The sequence below is a fragment of the Camelus bactrianus genome, chromosome 4, assembly GCF_048773025.1.
Source record: "Camelus bactrianus isolate YW-2024 breed Bactrian camel chromosome 4, ASM4877302v1, whole genome shotgun sequence".
Taxonomy (NCBI): Eukaryota; Metazoa; Chordata; class Mammalia; order Artiodactyla; family Camelidae; genus Camelus; species Camelus bactrianus.
This window is the reverse complement of record NC_133542.1, coordinates 90,852,280-90,878,122: the sequence shown is the minus strand read 5'-3', so window position 1 is coordinate 90,878,122 and position 25,843 is coordinate 90,852,280. Positions and strand designations below refer to the sequence as shown.

The 25,843-nt window shown below is 36.5% G+C and overlaps 1 protein-coding gene across 1 annotated transcript in view; it reads left to right on the top strand.

Annotated features, from left to right (window-relative positions):
* Positions 1-5,489: 5,489 nt before the first annotated feature.
* Positions 5,490-25,843, top strand: part of UBE2R2 (ubiquitin conjugating enzyme E2 R2) — an 89,582-nt gene continuing 69,228 nt past the window's right edge. The window contains exon 1 of the mRNA XM_074363163.1: positions 5,490-5,666. Within this exon, the coding sequence (XP_074219264.1) occupies positions 5,490-5,666 (177 nt within the window). The remainder of the gene's footprint in view (positions 5,667-25,843) is intronic.

The window sequence follows — 25,843 nt, the reverse complement described above, 5'->3', positions numbered from 1 at the left end:
GTTTAGTCCAAGTCACATCATCTTGTGCCTAGATGACTGTATTGTAATAGCTTTTACCCAGTTTATTAAATTTTCCAAATCTGCTGAAACGTTGCAATAATAATATGATGAAAATAATAATAATATGATGATGATGATGAACGACCACATACCCTTCCCCTACCCGTCATAACTTAGTGTTTTGCCAAGTTTGTTTTGTCTTTGTGTATTTAAGTTTTATTATTTAGCAGAATCATTTAAGAATCTGTTGTACACATCCCTAAGTACTTTGGCATGTCTCTCCTCGGAATAAGGATGATCTCTTACATAATCATTATACAATTATAAAATTCAGGAAATTTAACCTTGATTCAATACTATTATATAAAGCCCATATTCATATTTTGGCAATTATCCCAATAATATCCTTTACAGTGTAGCATTTTCTTTCTCCTTTTTTTTTTTTTTTACTTTTTCTGTTTTTTTCACTTTTTTTTTAAGTATAGTCAGTTTACAATGTTGTGTCAACTTCTAGTGTACAGCACAATGCTTCAGTCATACATGAATATACATATATTCGTTTTCATATTCTTTTTCACCTTAAGCTACTACAAGATATGGTTCTCTGTGCTATAAAGTGTAAACTTGTTTATTTATTTTATACAGACCAGTCAGTATCTGCAAATCTCAAACTCCCAATTTATCCCTTTCCGTCCCCTTCCCTCCTGGTAACTGTAAGTTTGTTTTCTATGTCTGTGAGTCTGTTTCTGTTTTGTAAATAAGTTCATTTGTCTTTTTTTGTTTTGATTGTTAAGGAAGTTTTCGGAGGAGATGAGGCTTGTGCTAAATCTTGAAGCATGATTTGAATTTGAATTGACTGAGAGGAGGCAGCACTACCATTGAAGTCTGGGGAAGACCAAAGGGGTGAGACAGATTAGTTAACTGTTCATTCCACACTGGATGACACTTAAGAAGTGTCAAGCCCTGTGCTGTCAAGGATAAAGATAAATAAGACATGATGAATAATGCTCTTGCCTTCACATTTCACAAGCTGGTCCTTCTATTCACTTATATGTAACCTCAGTTTCTTCTGACCTTGCCTCCATTTAAAATCACATCCACCCCAACCGTTTTAGTCTTAGGCCCTCCATTTAATCACCTTTGTTAGTATTCGCCAAAACTAATGATACTATTTGTGTACTAATTACTTGTTTTTGTCTGTTTCTGTCTCAGCCACTAGAATGTAAGCTCCAGGAGGGCAGTGCCCAATGATTTCTGTCTCATTGGCTACTGTATCCTTGGCATTTAGCACAAGGCCTCTCCCATAGCAGGTACTCAATAAGTATTTGTTGAATGAATGAATGACTCTTTCTTAAGAGTACCTCAGAGGCTGGGAGAAAAATGCAAACAAATAGTTGCAGTATAGCACTGGGGGTGATATGGTATGTATGGAATGCTCTGGGCACCTTAGACTAGGAACTAGGGACATTACAGCATGGTGGTTAAAAGCAGTTACAAAAAGTAGGATGGCCAAGGATCAACTTCAGGTTCTGCCATTCACTCACTGGATGGGGGACCTTGGGTAACTTTCTCAACCTCTCTAAGCCTTAATATACGCAACAAAATAAGTACTCTAGTAATGACCATGTCAAGGACTTTAGTGAAAATTAAATGGGATTTACTGCAAGTGAAGAGTCTGTCACATGCTGATGCATAGCAAATGTTAGCTGTTGTCGTTAAAGGAAGATTGTGGCTCCTTAAGAGCACTATTCAAGACCTACATGTGTTAACATATGCAGAATGAACAAAAATTGTGGCCCCTTTTAAAAAGTTACTCTATAAGGTCAGAATTAAGCTTTATAAAACAAATACCCCTCCTTTTCACTTATCTTAACAAGATTTCCACATCTTTTCTTTTTGGAAGAATGGTAATAGATTCTTCAGTAGAGCCCTGGTTGGAGAGTACTAGGTAATGCCATGGAGACTGAGGGTAAATGTGTTTTCTTTGCCACCAGAGGGCACCAATCAGTTGTCACCCTACCTGTCATTATGAAACTATGAAAAAGCTACAGAAAGCTGTTTCTGTCATTTATTCTTTGACAAATATGTTTTGAATACCCACTATGTGCCAAACACTATAGTAGCTTGTATATGGTTGTGAACAAGACCTGCTGTCATGGAATTTATAATTTTGAGAACCTATTATGTGTCTGAGAGACCCTATTAGACATTGGGGTTGAGAGTGGGATTCAATTTGTGATTTTTTTGTTGTCATTGTCCTTATTACTGATTATCTTCCTGACCTTGGCTGTGAGCCCATGAGAACAATTACTTAGTGTCAATAATGTGTCAGACAGTGTGCTAGTTGCTGAGGATCCAAGGATGAATAAGACACAGTTGCAATCTACTGATAAACAATGTCTTACCTGCTAAGATAAAAAGGCATGAGACAAGTTCTGTGGAATCTGAGTTCCTCTGCCCTGAGAATGGAGTCATAAGTACACAACCCATTAACACACTAGGCTGTGAGCCTCCCTAACAGAATTATGTTTATTAGCCACCCACCTTAGGGTCATGACCATTGTGAATATTTAGTATGAGTTTGTGAGTTGGTTTGAGTCCAGGGAGCAGCTTCCGGTTTGGGTGCCAGGTGTATGCTCCAGCGACTTAGGCTAGGGATCAGCCATCTTCTGGGTCATGGTGGGGCTATGACGAGTTTATGTGGGTGAAATACTTTGAAGATGAACTTTCTGCCTATTTATCTATTCACAGCCTTGCTATTAAAGGTGTCAACATCATCTCCCATGTTTCCAGGTCAGCAATCTTCTTGTCCCTGAATTGAGTGGTGGAGGAGGGGAAGTCAGAACTAGTTATACATCATCATTTGGGGAGGAGGGGCTGCTTTGACTAAGATGCTACATGCTCTAATTCCAGTGGAATTTGGTCTCAAGACCTGGAGAATAGAATTGAGAGCTAGGGAATGAATCTTTAAAATAGAATAAGCTTCATCTCTGAGAAAAAAAAGAACAACAAAAAAGGGGTTCTTTCGTTGTGGATTGTGCATAGTGACTTCCTTCTAAAGAGTACTGTGCAAAGGAAGTAAAAAGAGTAACTTTAGGATTGAGAAACCTGACACACTACCTCAGCCAAGTGATTGAGGTCAATATCAACACTGATAAGTCATGTTGATATTATGTGCCCTTGATATGACATGATAAAAATATCATTTTACCTCTGTAATCTTCCTCCCAAATCCCCTAAACTCCAGTTTAATCTCATGAGAAAAACATCACAAATTCTAATTGAGGGACATTCTACAACATACTTGACTAGTATTCATCAAAACTTTTTAAGATCATCAAGTCTGGGAAGCTGTCAAAGTCAAGAGGACCCTAACAAAACATGAAAACTGAATATAGTACGGTGTCTAGGATGGGATCCTGGAATAGAAAAGGGACATTAGGCAAAAACTAAGGAAATGTAAGTACAGACTTCGGTTAATAATAATATATCAATATTGGCTCATTAATTGTAATAAATGTAGTATACCAATGCAAGATATTAATAGGGGAAATTGAGTGCCAGGCATATGAGAATTCTCTGTACTATCCTCTGCATTATTCTATAAATCTAAAACTGTTGTTTAAAAAAGTCTATTAAAAAATGGAGGTGGTGGTAACCAGAATACAGCAATACCTTAAAATTTTTTTTCTTTCTTTAAAGTTCTTGCTTATGGATCATTTACTATATGTCAGCCATTGTGCTCAACTTTGTATCTAGATGATCTCACTGAATCTTTACAATTGTTTATGTTAGGTATAATTAACCTTCTTTTACAGAAGCTTATGAAAAAGGAAGAGGTAATAAAATGTAAACGGTGGAGCCAGTGTTGGAACGAAGAATCTTTCTGATACCAAAATTCTAAGTGTGTGTGGAAGGAACTCACAGTATCCTGGCTTTTCTAGGAAACATTCTGGCAGTTATCACAGGATGTGCCTTCCTAAGAGAAAGGGGCATTCTAAATCATAGAGATTGCAAACCGTTTCTGCATCTCACTTCAGTCATGATTATCTTAAAAGTCTCCCAGTTCTAGGGGGACTTTCAAGCTGAAAAGATCTGTAGGGGGTCAAAGTTCAACCAAGTACATCATTTTACAAATGGTAAACTGGGGGATAGCCAAAGCTCTTTCCCCAAATCAGAGAAAAGGGCCAGGAACCCAGGTTCAGTCTGTATTATTATTTCTTTATTTTCCACAAGTTCCTCTTTGCAGTTAAGAACGGAAGTAGAAACTGGCCTATCTGCGTTCCTCATCTCTCGGATGGAAAACTGTCCCCCAACCCCTGAAGTGGGTTGCTCTCCAAAGACACAATGGCGTGAGGCCTAGACCTGCAGAAGAGATGTGGGGATGCTTGTTCCCACCTATAAGACCCACATTCTCAGCACATCCTCATCAAGCACCTACTGAGTGCCGGGTCCGCGATTGTGTGTCACGGGATGGGGGGAGGTGGAGGCCTGCAGAGGATCAGGGCTCTTCCAAGGATGGCTGTGGAGGCCTGTGGATACACAGAGGGGGAGGAGGGCGATGACAGTTCTAGGACCAGAGGTCCCTTCCAGGGCACGCCTTTGCAACCGCGGCCTCAAGCCGCACAACCGTCATTTTGGGGCCAAGGGCATCCCCTGCGGCCACCCTCAGTCCTCAAGCCGCTTGGCCCTTTAAGGGCGGGGAACACGCGCCGGCGTCACAAAGCGCCGCCGCCGCGCGGGGCGGCGGAGTGGAGGCGGGGAAGTGGGAGGAGGAGGAGGAGGAGGGAGAGGAGGGCTGGGGAGGGAGGGGCGCGCGCACGCGCGTCGGGCCGCCCGCCGCCGAGAGCCGCCCTCCCTCCCGACGTGCGCCCCTCCTCCCTCTCTCCCTCCCTTCTTCTTCTCGGCTCCGTCGCTCCCGCGGCGCGAGGCGCTCTCGCACTTCTCCTCCTCCTCCTCCGCTGTCGCCCCTCCTCCCGCGCAGCCGCCGCCGCCGCGAGACCCCCGCGTGCCGCGCTCCCCCCCGCCCTTCGGCCCCGCGCGCCCTTCGGCCCCGGCGGCCCGTGAGGAGAACGAGAAAGCGAGCGAGCGCGGCGCTCCCGGGCTGGCTTGGCCCCGTCTCCTCACCATCTCCGGCCCTCCGCCGCCTTCCTCCGCTTCCACCTCCTCTCCCCCCCCCGCTCCAAGCTGAGGCCCCCTCCGGGGGGGGGGAGGCCCGGGACCCGGAGCGAATTTCTCTAACTCCCTCTACCCCTCCCCCAACCCGGCCCGAGTGTGAGGAGAAGGGCCTGGCCCGGCCCGCGTCGTGTGTGAGGAGGAACCCGGCCGGCCCACGGGCCGTCTGGGGCCTGGTCCGGCCGTCCGAGTGTGTGAAGAGAGAGGCCCGGTGCGGCCCGGCCGAGGGCGAGCGGAGGGGAGGGGCCTGGTCCGGCCCGGCCGGTGCGTGAGGACTGGGGCCCCGGCCCGGCGCCGCCGCCGCCGCCGCCGCGATGGCCCAGCAGCAGATGACCAGTTCGCAGAAGGCCCTGATGCTCGAGCTGAAATCCCTGCAGGAGGAACCGGTGGAGGGCTTCCGGATCACCCTGGTGGATGAGTCCGACCTCTACAACTGGGAGGTTGCCATCTTCGGACCCCCTAACACCCTCTACGAAGGCGGCTACTTCAAGGTACCCCCACCCCTTCTCAGACCAGGCTTCCCCCGGCGGAGGCCGCAGCTTTCGGCTGTTTTCGGGGCCCAGAGTGAGCGCGGGTGAGCGGAGGGGGCTCCTCACCTCGCAGCCCCCTCCCCCCATCCGTAGAGGCAGGAAGGCCTTGCTTGCTCACCAAGTGCCTTTTCTTTGTCATGGGGGCGGGGGCGGGAGGCCAGACTGCATCGGGAAATAGGAAAGCCTCTGTGGCTAGGGTAGTGGCTACCGGAGGAGGAGGAGGAGGAGGGCGGTCTTTGTTTTGTTTCCCCAGCTGAGGGTGTTTGGGAAGCCAGGTGGTCTGTCTTTCCCCTCTCGTCAGAATCATCTCTGCGCCGGCTGGAACTACCCCAGAGGGCAGAGTGACCTGCACTTAGGGGATTGGACCTTCCTTTTGGGGGTGGGGGGAAGGGGTATTAGCCGGTCATTCCAGCGGCTGTCCAGTGACCTGACGTTTTGGGGGTTTGATGGGCTTCTTGCATAGTGGTAGTTTCAACTTCGCATTCCAGTGGGCGGTAATGAAGAATAGGACCCAAGGGGTGGTAAACAAGTGTATCTGCGTTTTCTTGCCATTATCCCCTTGCGGGAACTGTAATTTATCCCCCTTTCTGTCCTCATTTTCTGTTTACTTCAGTAGTGTTTCAAAATGCCCTTTGTCCTCACCCTGCCACCAACTTTACTGGCTTCCTCCTCCGCCCCCCACATGGAGAAACAGCCACAGAGGGCGGAACGTGTTATATAGGGAGATTGATAGTTTCCCACTTTAGGAAGACAAAATCGAACCCTTTTGCTCAGATGGCTAACTAGTAGATGGGGGTGGTCTCACAGATGAAAAGGATCACCTGAGGTGAGATGGTTTCACGGAGTAGGACGGCTCCTTAGCGACCATAGACATTGTGTCTATTGTTTTCCAGGATTTTAGAACAGCGGTTATTACCATTACTGAATCCAGGATTTTTTTTTTTTATTCCAAGGTAGGTAACTTGGAGATAGATATTGAGGGTTTTTTGGTGTGGCTTTTACCATTTTTGGAGGGACAGATCACAGATTGAAGATTGAATGTTTTAAATGGTGGGGTACAGAGACAGAGGAAGTGATGCTTAGGAATTGATTTAATTTTTTATTTCCAAAATTAGGTAAAATAGGGCCGTGAGTCAGTCTTAGTTTGTTTTGAAGGGAGGGGCTATCTTGGCAAAAGTTCTAAATGAGTGTCTTAGTCATGTAGTTACGTGTGTTTTTAAGGACTACCCAATTACTTAAGTTTTCTACTCTTCTAAAGGTAGAAGCCTCAGTTTCAGGCTTGAAATTGGGTCTACTTTGTAGAAAATGTAAAGAATTGATAGAGGAATGTTTAATATTTATGCCTGTGATAGTCACCAAACACTTAGTTTAAAGCTTGTGTTTAGAATATTGTGTATACTAACCATATGCTTCATGTTTTGTGGTCACCATACACTCTACTTTTCAGACGCAGATATTTGTAAAATCTACTGGCTAACTTTAGTGAAGTTTAATTTCCAAAAAGTATCATTGTTTGGTACAATTGATAATCTAGTTAAATGGAGACTAGCTAGAATGATCTTACTCCAATGCAGTTTGTTAAAAAGAGAAAAAGGAATAACAACAGCAACAAAAAAACTATATGAAAGGAAATAATGGGTTACAAATTGTAGTATTTTTGCTTAAGCAATTGGGAAAGGAGTGTGACAAACCCTCTCAGTTTGGAATAGGTAATACAGAAAGAAGATTCCCGTAGCATACAGTGATTTAAATTAAATGCTTTTTAATTTCAGTCCTATTTGAAGAGAATGGTTTAATCTACAATTTCATTCTATATGTTAGATTTCTTAATCTTGGGGTGTTTTTAACCTTTAATTGTGACATGTAAAACGTGAAAATTCTTAAAAAGGCTTTGTGTTTCAGCCTTGTGGGAGAATTTTGTTGTTTTTCTTCTGTTTTTTTCCTTCTTAATAAGAGTTTTTATACCAGAGTCCTTTGTTGGAAAAAGGCAAATTTATGGTCATGAGCAATTAACACTGGTGATAGGTTTAAAACCATTGTTTTTTTAATTTCACTGTTTTTGTCTTTAAACAAGGCATTTAGTGTGCTCTACTACAGCTGCAGTTAAAAGTTGGCACAGACCTTTCTCTACTACTTCCTTTATTGAATGATGGTCCTTAAACATTTAATGTAATTTATTTTCAAGTTAAACTCTTTTCCTCATTTTACATTGTAGTTTCAGAAGACAGTGGGCTGCCGGTCATTCTTTAAATTTTTCATAATGTAACTCCTTTAGCTTTCACATATTAATAGGCTTCTAACTGATCTTTTTCATCATGAAATAGTTGGCTCCAGTGTGTTTTAACTGAGCATCTGTTGTGATAGAGACTTGTGAAACCTGTATTTCGCGAATTTGTTTTTTCATCCTGTTTTTGGTTTTTAAATACCTTGAATCTGTGTGATTCTTAGCTGAGTGTCTGATTTTCTGCACTTAAATCTTTTTAGGCCTCACTATTTTTTGTCTAGTTTCTTAATCTCATTATTTACCCAGTGAATTTCTTTGCTGCTTTGCATTTTTCTTCTGGGGTCTATGATTATAGAATAAAAAGTAGGAGATGGCTTAGAACATCCAGAACACATCTGAACTTAATTTTGCTAGTGTGGAGCAAGTTGGAATTTTATTGTTACCGAAAGATTAAATTGTTGATCAAGGCAACAGTTAGTGATAACTTTTAACAAGTTTACTCCCATTCCTGTAAAAAGAACTGTCTTTTCAAATAACTCCCGATAATATAACTTCATGTGGCTATTTTAGTATAGAACCTCCTTGGAACTCCTGTGTTATTTATCTAAATGCATGATAGCAGTGAGTCTAGAGATCAGAAAGTGAGAGTGACTGTTTCATAAAGTGCATAACAAAAGTTTAAATGGTACAGAAAGCTTAAAGTATAGTAAACTTTTTGTAGTTTTGGTTTTATTCAGTAATATAAGGGAATGAAATATGGGCATGTTCCATTTTTGGATAACTCCCAACTGATAAAATTTAGAAAGTATTTATATACGCAAAGTTTTCCTTAATAGGATGTTGTTTATCAGACTTAACATTTTGTTTTATATTAAAGAAGCTCCTCAATAATTGTTTTTAAAAATAAAGGATATGCATTATTTTCGTTTCTTCTGGAATAAATGAATCTGTTTTCCCCTCCTCTCAAAAAAGAAACCAACCAGACTTAACCCCCTTGTGTCTGGCAGTTTTCTTCAGATTATAGCATACTCTATTTTATGACTCTAATTCTTAGTATATAGTTGAAACAATTCTTTAAATGACTCTTAGTCTTTTTGACATATGGATCCTTTTGAGAGCTTTATCAATGTTCCTCAGAAGAAAATGAACACACACAGTAATTTGTATGCACTTTCAGAGAGTTAACTGATAGGTTAAGAATCCCCTTTTTAAGAGAGAGGTGGGGATAGCTCAAGTGGCAGAGCACGTGCTTAGCATGCCCCAGGTCCTGGGTTCAATCCTCAGTACCTCCTCTAAGAATAAATAAATATATTTACCTCCCCCTACCTCCACTAAAATAGAATAATTAAGTAATACAGCAACAAGTAAATAAAATATTAAAAAAGAAAGGATAAAAAAATCTTTTTAAGGGATTTGGATAGGCAACTTTAAAAACAAAATTAAATGACTTTGAAATTATGGAAGTAATGCTTTTTTTTAATGCTTTCTTTTTTTTTTTTAATTATATGATGAGTCAGTTAAACTTTTTATTTAAAAATTTTTCTTCAGTCATTTGAGAATACCTTTTAGGGCTTTTAGCTGTAACCTTTTTTAGAAGCTGAACTTGAGTGCTAGGTGAACTAAGGCAACATTGTAAATGGAAACATAGTTAATGTCTAGTGGTTTCTGGCACAAATACAATTTTAGTGCCCCCTCCTCCCCGAAAATATAGCACCTCAGTATTTTGGAGTATGATTTTACCCTGTTAAGTCTTAGAATTGCCATCAGCCAGGTAGCACTTGTGACCTAGTTGTGAGAGACCCTTCTGTTAAAATCTTCTGATAAAATTTTTTAAATGCCAGTGTCAGTGTCCTAAATTTGTTAAAATAAAAATTATTTCTTTTTAAATGAAGGATTTGAGTCCTCAGTACTTTTTGCTGCATATTGATTCCTCTTTTTCTGAGATTTGTGTTGTGTTAGTAAACAGTATTTATTGAACACATCAAAGGCAAAGCACTGTAAAAAGAGCAACTACTTCATAAATAGTGAAGTATTAGGACATTTATAACCTTTATGAATGATCACCATAAAAATCTTTGTACAGACTTTGAAATACAGAAATGTGAGGTGTAGCTGTTATTAACAGAATTATAATGGTAATTAAAATCAAAGCTTTTAAAGATTTAAGGCTAGTTAACGCATTGGTCAACATAACCACAGTCTATCGTGATAAAATGTTCTGTTCCATATTTGCAATTTAGTATTAGTGGTCCTAGTCTAAGTTTCCAGAAGAATCTGTCGGAGATAGTTGAAATAAAGGCCATCTAACAAATTGGCCGGCGTCTGCTGATCTAGTTATGGGAAAATAACAGAAAGAGTTATAAATCCAGAGTTTAGGATTACAGAACTCCATCTTGCTGAAAGGTCATGTTTAAAAGTTTAACTTCTTTTATGTTCCTGAACTTCTTTTGGATTGTTTTATGTACAACTTACATAGATATCCAAATAAGACTGAACTCTTTCTTTGAAAGTGCTCTCTCCGCACAGAGTTAATTCATTTCAACTTTATTCAGTGAGTAGTTGTTATTCAGAGTTTATGCTTATGTATCTTTATTTTTTTTGGGGGGGGAGAGAGAATTAGGTTTGTTTATTTATTTATTTGAGTAAAGGTAGATTTATTTAGAGAGATGCATACCACATAGAGTGTAAGGCAAGGAAAGAGGCATAGGAATTGGGTGCTCAGGTTAAAGTAAAAGTAGGTACACACTCCATAGACAGAGTGCGGGCCATCTCCAAAGGGAAGGGAGTGAAAAAGTCCTAATTATTATTATTTTTAATGGAGGTCATGGGATTGAGCTCAGGACCTCATGCATGCTAAGAATGTGCTCTAGCATTTGAGCTATACCCTCCTCCCTGCTTATGTATCTTTACGTGAAGTGAATGGAATGATACTAAATTAAAAATTTTTTTGAATTTTTTTTTTGAATTTTGGAGCAGGGTAGGTAATGATGGATACTAAATTGAAGAGATATAGTTCAAATTGCCAAGATTTGGATGTAAACAAATTCTTCCATATGGGAAAATTCAGATTTGGGAATATGTATTTATGATAGAAAGTGATAGTTTAAGCACTTTCACTTAATTTGCTTTAATAACAAATGTAAAAATGCTTTTGTTAAAACACAATAAATTAAATTACTGTTGTGAATCTAGTGGCATGGTCAGTAGAATGAGCACTTAAAACATGCTAAAACTTTGAATGTTGTATCTAATTGACAGATACAAGCTAGTATCCTTAGTATAGTAATATAGGTGTTAGTAGCTGACATTTATTGAATGCTTACTATATGCCACATACTTGACACAGAGGATCTCATAATCCTTCTGTGAGGTGTGGTCACTATTACTCTTAATATATATGTAGAAAAACAGTCGCAGAGCGTATTTGACTTGACCCAGGGTCCTCAGCTAGAAAGTTGTAATACCAAGCTGTAATAACTGGACTGCTTGACTTTAAAGCCTGTGTTATTCTCTTGAGACCTTTTTTCACTTAAGATAATGTTTGAAGGTATAAAAGTGGAGCTTTAAGAAAATAAAATTTATGGAGCATTTGAAAGGGAACTTTTTGTTTAAAATTTTATAACTTTAAAGGTCACAAGTGTGATTATCTGTCCCTTCCAATTATTGGGAGAGATTGTTATGACTTCAGTCTATAACTCTTAAATTCACTGGAGAAAATTGGATTTTTGTTGTTCTTGGACAACTTGGATTAGAGAGTGACATTGCAGCAGTATTTTTTAATTGGCAAATAATGATTCCTTTGATAACAACTTTCTCATTAAGGGAAGAGTAGGATGGTGATAGAATTCAGAAATGAATCTGAGAAGACTAGTTTTGGAATTAGAAATGATGATAAAACACCTGAAGTGACGGTGGGAGGATGATAGAGGGAGTTAAATTTGTTAATACAGTATTGTTTTATGTTTTAAAAGGATGCCTTAACAGTGTAAGATTAAAACTTTTTTTTGTTATTCTTTCAGTTGAGTCTGTTAACTGTTATTCCTTATCTCTATTACAGCATCTTTAGATCATTGCCATAGTTTTAATTTATTCTGTATTTGGGTTTTCAAATGTATTATTTAGTCATCTGCTTTACTGTATTTGCTGTATGGGCAGCTGATGCTTAATTTGAGGGATAAATCCCATGAAATAATTTGGCATGTATGGCTCACTTAGTCGCATACGTAGTAATTCAGGTTGTAAACACTGAACGTTTACTTACTTTATTGAAAATAATCCTGGCCCTATTTATAAGATAGTATTAAGGATTGTTAATGTCACCAAAACTTGGACAATATGTAGTAATCCTTCATGGAAACAGAACTTTTTAAAGCTTAGAAAACAGATTTTTAAGTTTACTTCCTGATATATATGGCAAAACAAAAAAATTCATTATTCAAAAGCATATCTTTCATATGATTTGAAACTTAAATTTTGAAATTGTAGTAGAAGCACGGGTGAAGTTAGTCTAATACTTCACATTCACATTTCATTTTTGGACTAAAAAATAGTTTACTCAGATTATTTACCTCATTCACCAGGTTGAATCTGAATCACCTTTGAATTTTAAACAAAACAAAGTCCACACTAAAGAAGTGAAGATTTGCCACTAGTAAGAACATTAAGATGTACAATAGGCTCTGAAGGCAGTTCTCAAAAAAAAGGGAATCCTGAATTGTTTTGAGCAATGTCAGTCTAGCACTGTTGGAGTGGGTATATCGTCAGCCTTCTGAGGTATTTGCTCTGAAGGGGGCAAAGCTCATTTGAGTTCTGATAGTTGGGTTTAAAACAAACAAAACTTATTACTTAAGGCCCATCTTGGTCTTACCACATAACTGCTATTTCCCTCATTGGCTAAACAAGGGTAAGAATAATATATTTAAGCCAGTAAGGACTAACACCTGTGGGAAAACTTCAGCGTTAATGTGAAAAAAAGAAAAAAAAAGTATAGTAACTATGTTCTCAGTGTTTCTACACTGAGTTCTTTGGATTTTTGTAGTCATATTTCATGGGAAGTTTGCTAGACAAAAAGAGAAGTCTTACAGGAAGGTATGGAAATTCTGTGGAATTTAGATTAAGATGTAAGGAGTCATGTGTTAAAAGGGCTTTAAAGGGAGAGTACTTCCTGAGTTTTGAACTGGTAAGTCTCCACCTTTCTTATATAACCATTTTTTTCTGAAGTAATTTTTATTGGTAAATTGTGGAATAAGTTATGTATAGAAAGGCTCCTTAAATTAAAAAAAGAATGTTGCTAGTAGGTGGTACAACTGGAAAAGTTAACTGAAGGACAGTATATAAGTATAGTATTAAGGAAATCAATTATTTCTAGCTTAAAAAAATTTTTTTTCTATTGTGACTAAACCTAGTTGTGTGTGTCTCTAAATAAACTCTTAAGATTATGAGCTCCTTAAGAAATGCTGGTGGGTCTTTTACTTATCTTTGAAATTCCTTAGTATTTGGCATAGGACCTAAAAGAGTAATACTTAATCTTTTGGTGGAGGTCACATCCTTTAAGAATGACAGCACCCTCCACCTCCTGCCTCCAAAGTCTTTGTGAAGTTTCAAGTTACTGATACCTGAATTTCCTCCATAGATCTTAGATGAACATAGTGAGTGGTAATACTAGTAGCTAAGTATTTGGACTACTTAGTTTCTCAAGTTATGCTTTCCCTTTTTGGAAGAAATTGGATTTTGTTTGGGTTTTTCCATCAGTGACATTTTTCTATAGTTGCCAGATTGCCTCAATTAAATCAATGTTCTTGGTGACCGAAGGTTTAGCTAAAAATTAAGATTGAAATCTTGGTTATACAGGAATATAGGACGTTAGGATCTTTATAAAGGGCTCCTCTTACACTTTAAGTATTATAAAATTTATTTAGGAGAGATTAAGAATTTTGGAGCAGTGATAATGAGAGGTAGTAGCAAAATCTGCTGGCTATAGCAACCTTGACTTCTGTAGTCCTATGAAGATCAAGATTTCTTCACCTCATTTGGAAAATCTAATGAATAGAACAAAACAATTAAACCTAGTTTTGTTTTAGTATTTCAGAAGACATTAGATTAAATCTTTTAAAAGCAGACTAGAAGTGCATTTTAGAAGTTTAGAGGGGAGGGTATAGCTCAGTGATAGAGTGCATGCCTAGCATGCACAAGGTCCTGGGTTCAATCCTCAGTACTTCCATTAAAAAAATAAATAAATCTAATTCCCCTCCCCCCGAAAATAAATAGTGACTATAAATGTTACGAATGTTTTAATGGTTCTTGATACATTAAAGAAATCAGGATAATTAGAAATTTTTATAGCTCTACTTGTGGTTTGATAGTACACTGCATGCATGCAGACATGCAGAGAATAGTTTTGGTGATGTTTAGCCAGGTAATTTTGGTGATGTTTACCAAATATATAAATACATTTTTCTCTACCCCATGTATATAGTCTCCTAAATATAAGATTAACTACATCTTGTTTATTCTGTTTTCATATATAATATCTTGAACAAATTAATTGTTAACAAGGTGGTGTAGGGAGGGACTTTTAAAATAGGTTAAATTTCTCTGGTGTGTGAATTGTAACACACACGCTCTCCTGAGGTTATTGTTCCAGCTAACAAATATATCCTGAAGACTTTTAAGTCTACATACCCAGTTAGACCTCTCAAGTTTTTGCCTGCCTGTTAGACATTTCCACTAGGATGTGTTATTTACACTAAACACTAAACTCTTAAATACTAAACTGAGCTCTACCTTTTCCCATAAACCTCTTTTATGTTCCCTCTCGTGGATATTGGACACTGTCTACCCGGTAACACAGGCTTAGAAGCTGGAAATCAGTTCAGATGATTTCTGCTTCCTTCTTCCACATATCCAGTTGTTTTTAGTATCTTGTGTGTCTGGTATTTAGCTTCTCTTCTTTATTCCTACAGCCACCATGTAAATTCACACTCACTTGGACTATGACAATAGTGTCTTTACTCTGTCTTGTGGCTCCTCTGGTCTATAATATCACCAGAGTAACCTTTCTAGAGCTCTAATCTGACCTGTCCCCACCCTTGCCAAAAAAACCCCCCAAAAGACAGAGAGGAGTTATCAGCTCATCTTCCACAAACTTAAATGAAAACTCCTTTGTTTGACATACAAGACCCTTTTGATTATTGCTTACTTTCCCAATTGTATTTCCTGTTCTTGCCCCGTAGGTAGTCTTTTGACAGTACCATTGCCTAACCTGTTAACTGTCTGGAATGCCCTTTTCAGTTTTTGTCCTGTGCCCTTTTTAGTCCGGTGAACTCTAGCTATTATTTTAAAGACCTAATTCACTGTGAATGATGTTCTTGGGTTCTCTTCCTCTGATCCCCACTCCCCCCTGTTAAAGATTGTTTTAAAGTAAACCCCAGACATCATATCCTTTCATCGCTAAATACTGGAGTCCCTAAAAGACAAGAAATCTTTTAAAAAACATAATTGTATTATTCTTACACTTACTAAATAAACAATAATTCCTTAATATTATCTAACATCCAATCAGTGTTCAGATTTCCGCAGTTGTCTCATCGGTATCCTGTTAGGTATCCTGTTAAGTTAGTTTGAATTAACATCCAAAATAAGGTCTACAGTTGCACTTGGCTGATATGCTTCTTAGGACTTTCTTAATCTATGTATTTCCCTTCCTCCTTTTTTTAAAATAATAGCATCCTTGAGAAACCATTTACATATGATACAATTCACTCATTTAAATGTACAATTCAATGGTTTTTAGTATATTCACAGTTATATAGCCATCACCACAATTTTAGAACATTTTCATCACTCCAAAAAGAAACCCATTAGCAGTCACTCTCCATTCCCCCCCCCCGCCCTAGGTCATCAGTCTATTTGCTGGAGCTGTAGATTTGCCTATTCTGTAAATGTAGAGATTTACATTTCATATAAATGTAATAATAATAAATGGTTTTTCACTTAGCTTTGTTTTTAAGGTTCATGTATATGTGGTGTGTATCTATATTACTCCTTTTCATTGTTAAATAGTGTTCCATTCTATGGACATTTTATTTATCTGTTCATCATTTGATGAACATTTGGGTTGTTTTCCACTATTTGGTTATTATAAATGCTGATAGGAACATTTGTGTACAAGTTTCAGTGTGAATATATGCTTTCATCTCTTTTGGGTATTTACCTAGGCATAGAGTTACTGGGTCATATGATAACTCTGTGTAACCATTTGAGGAACTGCCAGACTGTTTTCCAATTTTACATTCCCACCAGTAGTATGAGGGTTCTCATTTCTCTACATCTTCACCAACACTTGTTTTCTCTCTCTCTTAAAAAATTTTTATTGGTTAGCAATTGAATATATTTAACTGCTGAACTGCTATCTTCAGTTTTAAGGAATTCACTATTGGACTGGCGATAATTATATTTTATTACAAACTAAGGGATATTATAGTACTAAAAGGACAGGAAAGTTACTATGTTTCTAACCCTGGAGGTCACCAGACATTTGATATAAAGTAATTATGGTAAGTTCTAGCCCTAAACCTAGTTAGCTGCCTATTTTTCACACCTTACTTCTTTTCTGCTTTAATTCATAAACCTCTTCCTGCAGGACCTAGTTATATGTCAGCTTCAGCATGGAGCCATTTAAATTTAGGTTAGTAGATTTGGTGGGGAAAAATACTAAGTTCATGATGGAGTTAACCTATTATGTAGGTGTTATGTAGGAATTTAAATTTCCTAACATATAATAATGAGGGACATTTATTAAGGGTGTTCATATATTATTTTTCTTTAAAGTAATCTAGGAAAACAATTCAAGCAGTATGAAAGTCTTTTTCTCCCCTGAAAATCATTTAACTGATACGTAATCCTCCAGAAATAGTCTGTTTATATACAAATATATGTATGCATTTGTAAACTATAAATGTGGTTACACTCTAAGTTTTCTTCTGCATCTTGCTTTTTAAAAAAAAATAAGTTTATCTTGGCAGTCTTTCCATTATTAATACTTGTGGACTGTCTCATCATTTGTAACTGTTGCTCAGTATTCCACTTGTTAAGGAAATACTTTATTCTCCTATTGATGGACAATTGTTTTCAGTTTTTTACTTTTATAAGCAAAGCTGAAAGGGACATTTTCACATGCCTCTATACTTTTGTGAGTAGATTTGCTGGATTAAAGGGTATGTATGTTTGTTTATTATGGCTTTAAAATTTATTAATAATTATTGATTTTTTAATTGAAGTATAGTCAGCTTACAATGTGTCAATTTATTGCGTACAGCATGATAGTTCAGTCATACATATACATACATAGATTTCTTTTCATATTCTTTTTCATTATAGGTTACTGCAGGATACTGAATACAGTTCCCTGTGCTATATAGTATAAACTTGTTGTTTATCTTTTTTATATATAGTAGTTAGTACCTGCAAATCTTGAACTCCCAATTTATCCTTTCCCACCATCTACCTCCTGGCAACCACAAGTTTGTTTTCTATGTCTGTGACTCTGTTTCTGTTTTGTAAATAAGTTCATTTGTCTTTTTTTAGATTCCACATATAACTGATATCATATAGTATTTTTCTTTCTCTTTCTGCCTTCACTTAGAGTGAAAATCTCCAGGTACATCCATGTTGCTGCAAATTGCATTATTTTTTTATGGCTGAGTAGTAGTCCGTTCTATAAGTATACTGCAACTTCTTTATACAGGTGTCTGTTGATGGACATTTAGGTTGTTTCCATGTCTTGGGTTTGTAAATAGTGCTACTATGAACATTGGGGTGCATGTATCTTTTCAAATTAAAGTTCCCTCTGGATATATGCCCAGGAGTGGGACTCCTGAATCAAATAGTAAGTCTGTTTTTAGTCTTTCGTGAAGTCTTCATACTGTTTTCCATAATGGCTACACCAGACTACATTCCTACCAACAGTGTAGGAGAGTTCAAAGGGTATGTATACGTATATTTTGCTAAAGAGTCAAATTACCCTTCAAAAATATTTATTTTTATTCCATAATGTAATCTATGTGGGTATTGTAAAACTGTTTGCAGTTCTAAGTCAGCCTTTATGATGATTGTTTCTTTTAATTGTAAGTGAAATTTAGCTTACTTTTATGTCATTGGCCATTTGTAATATTTATGCAAGTTGTCTATACTTGTCCTTTGCCTATTTTTCTTCAGCAGTTTTTTTTTAATAGATTAAAGGCTGCTTGCATAAAGGAAGTTAAATGTATTGCATGTTGCAAATATCTTTTCCTGTGTGTCATTTATTAATGATATAATTTAAAATATTAACTTATGCTTAGAATTCTGTCCAAAGTTAAACATGGAGACAAGCACAGAGAAAGTTGTGTTGTCACTGTCTTGACAGCAGAATAGAAGAATTTATAGGGTTTAGACTGAGCTCTCTTAACATTGTCATGTAGACTTTTATGTTCATATTCTGTGAACAAGCTTGATACTAATGATGTACAAGCTGATACAGAAGTACCTGTATTTATCTTTGTAAGTGGCAGTAAGAAACTTTTTGAAAATCAAATGTTTATCCCCAGTTACGTCAACACATTTATTGTACAAAGTTTTAAAAGTTCTTGGAGCTGTGAAGAAAAAAGTTCGTTGTGATGATGCTTCTAGAAATAATACTTTTAAATATATATCCTCTGAAATACGGTAGATTTAATTTAAAAAATACTGTGTATCCATTTTTTAAAAACAGTATATTTTGAAGATTTTCCCAACTATCTGTTATTTAACCTTTTCCCTTTGTTGAACATGGAGATTTATTTTGCTTTCTAAACAATACTATATTGAATTTTATATCTGTGTGTGTTTTTCACATAAGTTTCTGGTACTGGATATATTGGGTCAAAAGTTATGAACACCAAGGTGGCTACTATGGGCTTAGTTTTAATTAATTGTGTATAGGAAAGTTAAAGGACCTATAATAGTGAAAACAATTCCAAAAAAGAACAAAATTGGAAGATTCACAATGTCTAATTTTAAGATGTACTGTAAAGCTAGCCAGTGTGGTATATGGGCCAGAGGAACAGAATAGAGTGATGTATTTATGTACCAAAGATAATATGTCTGTAAGTACTTTGTTAGCCAAAAAAGGATACTTGAAAATTCATTGTTATGTGGCTGCTCTGTACCACCAAATACCGTCTTCCTATCCTACCATGAAACACACACCTGTGAAATTATAACCAAAATTTTTCCTTAAGCTTTGGAATTTTTGTTAATACCTTACATAATTTTATTCCAGTAATTTTTGTGTATGACGTTTTTAATGAGTAATTGATAGTTTTGATTTTTGTTCAGACAAGGAAATTGTTTCATAGCATATTTAATGTATTTGAGTAATAAATTTCCTTAGTAAATGAGAACATGAGTAGAAAGTATTGCTAAATTGAATATTTCAGCTTCTTAGGTAATGCTTTATCGTTTAGAGAAAGATATAGGGCCTAAGTAAACCATCAGTGTATTTTCTCATAAATAATTAACACTATCAATATTAACATCAGAAATATGGAAAACATTTATCTTGAAGTTTGCTATTTTTATTTGTGCATTCATCAACGAATATTTATTGAACACTTATGTGTCAAACACTGCTTTAAGTGCTGAGGATACAGTGTTGTTCAAAAGCAAAAATTCCCAATTCATGTACATTTCATTCTAGTGGGAGACAGGCAATGAACAAAAAGTATGTGGCATGTTAGAAAATAGTTAAGTTCTAAGGAGAAAAGTGTGAAGCAGTGAGGTAAGGTGTGAATGTGGGAAGAGGATATTAAAATTTTTCTTTGTGTGTGACAATTTATCTCTGAAGACAGGTGGAGGTGACTTTTGGTTGGAATACAGTCATAAGGAAGGGGTGGAGTTAAACCACGAGGATCCGCAGAAGAGTATCTTACTTACTGGAGAGCTAAAGAATAGAGTGTTATTTACTGAATGCCCTCCTGGGTTAGTCAAGTAGAAGGCACTGAGTAAAAATTGAATTGTTTGTTTGCTGTTGTAAAGGCTTGCAATTAGATTTTTTTTTTTAGTGCATCTAATTTCTTGGGTTTTTAAGGGTTATGATTTTAGAGTCCGTAAGCAACTTTAGAGATTATAGCCTCAGGGTTGCCACTTAAAACTGTTGGTGGTATTTACTTCTCAGTGGAGTTAGGGAATAGGCATTACATATTTTAGTGATCCTTTTGAGTTTTATTGTGCTAAACCTCATTCTTAATGTTAAAGAACAAAGAGACAATATAATACAGAAGTTAAAAATATGGGCAGCTAGGTTCCAATTCAGGCTTTATAGCTGGGATCTCGGGCAAATAATTTAAGCTCTGTATTTAATTATTCTGTAAAATAGGGGAAAGTATGGCATCTGCCCTATTAGGGATACTGTGAGAATTAAATATGTTCATACATGTAGAAGTACTTAGAATGTGCCTGCTATATGGAAAATACTCAATTAAGTGTTAGTTGTTAATTAGCTTTAGACACACTGTTGTGAGTGGTACTTCTCACTTCATAAGTAATACATTTGCAAGGTAAAAATAATATAAAATGATACTAGATTATGAGTTCCGTAGGCTTACTACCCTACCTCCCTTCTTCATATGCCTGATTTTACCTCCCGGAGGGTTTTTAATTTTAAAATAATTTATTTTAAAAGTTATGATAAAATATACATAACATAAAATTTCCCATTTTAATCATTTGTAAGTATATAGTTCAGTGCTTAAGGCCATTGAATTTTGTGTTTTAAAAGCTATCTAGTTTTTTGCTATGGAAGATGATCGTGTAAAATATCTGCTTCCCTTCTACTGTATATCCTTCCAATTTTCTAATGGTTTCTTAAACTTTAAAAAATTTATTGTTTTGAGTTAAAACATTTTTAGAAATGGAAGTTATGCATGTTCCTAGTTTAAAGAATCAAATGGGTTCCACAAAGTTACTACATAAAGTAGCAGTCCTCCAAAAACCCCTCCTCCCCTTTCCACCACTCTGCAAGAAACAACTTTTGATTCTTTTAGGTGAATATTTTGGCATTTACCTCCTTTTAAATAGTATGCTTCTATTGCTATTTTTTGATTTTTATATTTTACTCATTGTGTATAATTGCTCCCCACAGAAGATAAGGATTTCTTTTCCCTCCACCTCCTATCTCCTTCCAGCATATGTGCACATACATTCACACACATTTCTCCAGTCTCCCAGTAAAGTTATATCATAATTATAGATCTTCGCTGTTTACCATCTTAAGATGTAGTAGATTTTTTTTTAATTTAGGGTGTAGTGAAATATTTTTTATTTCCCACATAATATTTTGTTTTCCATGTAGTTAATTATCTTTTTTTGGCTTAGTTTTCTATGTATTTAGCACTAATTCTAAGAATATTTTATAACAGTTTTATTGCAGTGTAATTTACACATCAGGTAATTCATCCATTTAAAGTATATAATTCAGTAGTTTTTAGTATATTTGGAGTTATGCAACCATTATTACCAGGATCAATTTTAGAATATTTTCATCACCCCCCAAGAAAACCTCTTATCCATTAGCAGCCACATCCCATTTCCCATCAATCTCTTCAAACCCAGGCAATCACCAGTCTGCTTTCTGTCTATATAGATTTGTCTGTTCTGAACATTTCATGTAATAGTATTATGCAGTACATAATATGTGATCTTTTGTGACTGACTTCTTTCACTTAGCATAAAATTTTCAAGATTCATCCATACTGTAGCATGTATCAGTACTTTGTTCCTTTTTATTGCTGAATAATATTATTCCATTATATTGACTACCACATTAAAAAAATCTGTTAATATGTTGATAGACATCTGGTTTGTTTCTACTTTTTGGCTATTACAAATAGTGCTTCTTTGATCATTTATATACAGGTTTTGTGTGGACATACATTCATTTCTCTTGGATGTATTCCTAGGAATGGAATTGCTAGATCATATGGTAACTATGTTTAACCTTTTGGAGAACTGCCAGACTTATTCAAAGTGGCTGCATCATTTTACCTTCCCACTAGTCTCCTGGAGTATTCTGAATTTCATGTGTTCCATGCTCCTTCTACCTGTGTTGAAGTGGCTGTTTCCTCTATCTTCTCTGTCGTCTTTGGTTGATTCTCTTGGTTTATCACATCCTTGAGTAGGTTTTTGAGGAAGTGTGCATAGTAGGTAAGTTTTTTGAACTCTTCTTCTAACTTTATACTTGAATTGCTTGGCAGGGTACGGAATTCTAGGTTTGAAATCATGTAGCTTTAAAGTTTTGAGGCTATTGCATATTGTCTTCTTGATTCTAGAAGTGCTGTTTGAAATTCAAAGCCGTTCTGAATCCAGTTCATTGATTTCTTCTGAGAGTTTGCAGAATCTTTGTGTTCCCAGTGTTCTGAAATTTCACATTACTGTAGGTACTTTTAACCTGGAAACTCATGTGCTTCAGCTTTGGGGAATTTTCTTGAATTACTTAAATATTTTCTCATTCATTTTTGCTGTTCTCTTTTGGAAGCACTCATTATCTAGATATTGGATTGCCTGAATTAATCCTCTAGTTTAAAAAATCTTTTTCTCTGATTTTTCAGTTTCTCTTTGTTTTTACTCTTTTTATCTCATCTTTATCTTCCATCTTTTGTATGGAGTTTTTTGTTTTTGTTTTATGTAGCATTTTTTGGAGTATAATTTACATACAATAAAATGTACTGATTTTAAGTGTGTGGTTTGATTAGTTCTGAGAAATGTATACACCCCATCTAGCTGCTACCACAGTCAAATTATAGAACATTTCATTATCCTAGAAAGTTTCCTCTCTTTCCAGTCATTTCTCCTACACCATCCTAGGCAACCACTGTTTTTTTTTTTTATCACCATAACTCTTAGTTTTTCCTGTCCCAGAGCTTCATATAAGTCAAGTCATACAGTATGTAGTCTTGGGTTTTGCTTCTTTTGCTCAACATAGTTTTTGAATTTCACATATGTTACATGTATGGTAGTTTGTTCCTTTTGATGAGTAGTATTCTATTGTATCAGTGTACCTTAATTTGTTTATCCATTTCTCTGTTGATAGATACTTGAATTGCTTTCAATTTTTGGCTATTCTGAATAAAGCTATTATGAACATTAGTGTTAGTAATGTTAATTAATGTTAGTGGGCATTTATTTATTTCTCTTGGGTAAATATCCAGGAGTGGAATTTGTTGTGTATGTTTATTTCTGCTGTGTAATTTCTAAGAGCACTATCTTGATATCTGAGTTTTAAACATAATACTCTGTTTTTGAGTCATGGTTGCAGTGTCTCTTCTTTACTCTGAAGACATTTTATGTTCCTATATTATAATATATAACATGTATATATATTTTTAGAGTTTAATTTCCCTCATAGACTGTTTCCTTCTATATTTTTTTCACAGTCAGTTACAATGTGTCCATTTCTGGTATATAGCACAATGTCCCAGTCATGCATCTGCATACATATATTTGTTTTCATATTCTTTTTCATGAAAGGTTTAAAGGTTATTACAAGATATTAAATATAGTTCCCTGTGCTATACAGAAGAAACTTTTCTTTTTTTAAAATCTATTTTTATATATAGTAGCTAACATCTGCAAATCTCAAACTCCCAAATTTATCCCTTTAATTTGTTTTTGATAAGTGTGTTTCATGTTAAAGACTTTTCCCAGATGTCTGGTAATCTTTGGTTATCTGCTTAGTGGGTTTTGTTTTTTTTTTTTCAACTGAGATACATATACAGCAGAGTGTATGTATCTTAAGTGTACAGCTTAATGAAATTTTTATTGTATTCTGTCTCGTATATTCACTGCCTAGAACAAGAGAACATTTTTAGTGTCCCAGAAAGCACCATTGTACCGCTTCTAAGTCAGGACCTTCACTCTCCTATAACCACTAATTCTGATGACTTACATGACTGTGATTTAGTGTTGCCTATTTTTCAACTTCATATAAGTGAAATTGTTCCAATTCTTTCTTTCTTTCTTTGTTATACATTCTTTAATTGTTTTTAGTACTTACCCTAAATCAAGGTTTTTCAACCTTAGCGCTGTTGACATTTGGGGCCAGATAATTTTTTGTTGTGGGTTGGAGGGGGCTGTCTTATCTGTTGTAGGATATTTAGCAGCATCCCTGGCCACTACCCACTAGATATTGGTGGCAACCTCCCATTTCCCAGTTTTGACAACGAAAAATGTCCCAGACTTTGCCAGATGTCCCCTGGGAGGCAAAATCCTACCAGATTAAGAACCACTGCCTTAGATATTTCAATCTTCATTCCTAATTTATTACAATTTAAGATAATGCTTTTTAAAGAATGCAAGAACCATGTAACAGTTTAGTCCCTTGCCCTTTGTGCTATTGATGTATATTTTAGTTCCACATGTCTTATAAACCTCTAAGGCAATATTGTATTGTTGTTTTACATAGTTACCATTTTTAATCTTTGTATTGTAAAATAAACAAAATCTCACTCACATACAAACTTTTCTTTTCTTTTCTTTTCTCTTTTCTTTTCTTTTCTTTTCTTTTCTTTTCTTTTCTTTTCTTTTCTTTTCTTTTCCCTCCCCTCCCCTCCCCTCCCTTCCCCTCCCCTTTTTATAAAAAGGCAAGCATCCTTGTAATCATACCACCCAGGTCAAAAGAATAGAACTTTCCAGCCATCCCAGAATCCCTCTACATGACCCATTCTAGTTACAAACCCCTCCCTTGCCCTCCTGTAACTACTGTTCTGGATCTTAAAGCAGTTCGTTTCCTTATTCTTTATATTTTTATCACCACCTGTGCATTCCTAGACCTGTAGTTTAGTGTTACTCATTTTTAAAAACTTGGTATCTTTTAAATCTCTTTTAATCTACACTTTACCCTTCTGTCCTTTTCTTTTCCTTACAGTTTTTCTGTTGAACCCTGGCCAAAGTTTGAATTTTACTTATTGTACACTCAAGTTGCAGTTTAGTATTTTCATCCTGTATTTATTGCAAATTAGTAGTTCGATTCAGAGGTTTGGTCAGACTGTGGTTCCGTCTCTTTGACATTACTATAGGCAGTGTGGTGTTCTTTCATCAGGACGTACATTACTGGGTTTCTCTCTTTTTATGATGATAGTAGTTGGGTTCAGTGCCCAGATCTATTATATTATTGGTAGTTGCAAAATAGTGACATTCTATTATTTCTTTTTCATCTATTAGTTGGAATATTTTTATTAAGAGATGCTTCTACTTGTCTACTACGGTTGACCCTTGAACAACATGGGCTTTGAATTATGCAGTTTCACTTATATGTGGATTTTTTTTTCAGTAAGTAACATACTGCAGTACTACACAGTCTGCTCTTGGTTGAACCTGTGGATGTAGAATCATTTATATGGAGGGCCGACTGTAAAGTTATACATGGATTTTCGACTGCACTGAGGATCGACACCTTGTGCTGTTCAAGCGTCAACTGTATTTAGTTTATCCAGAGGTAAAGGTTATATAGGAAAGATAGGATACATGCCTGATTCTTTGCTTTTATCACTTTTCAAGATAGCAAATTAGTTCCTTATTATCCTCTTAGGAGAACTAGCTATTTTAAAAAATATCTTTGTGAATCAGATTCAGACATACTAGATGGGTTTTAATCAATGACAGTTATTACTGATGCTCAAATGGTCCTGCCTTTGGCCAGTTGGAGCCTCCTCAGATTGAATCCTGTTAGTCTTTGATCCACTTCAGTTAGTCTTTGTAGCATCCTTGCTCTCTGATATGACTAAGTGTTTCATACTTATCTTTTACATTTCCTGCTCCAGAATTGTAACCAGCTGGTTTCTCTAAGAAGCCCTTAGTTTTAGTGGGAAATGGTATTTGAGGATGTAATTTGGGCATTGGG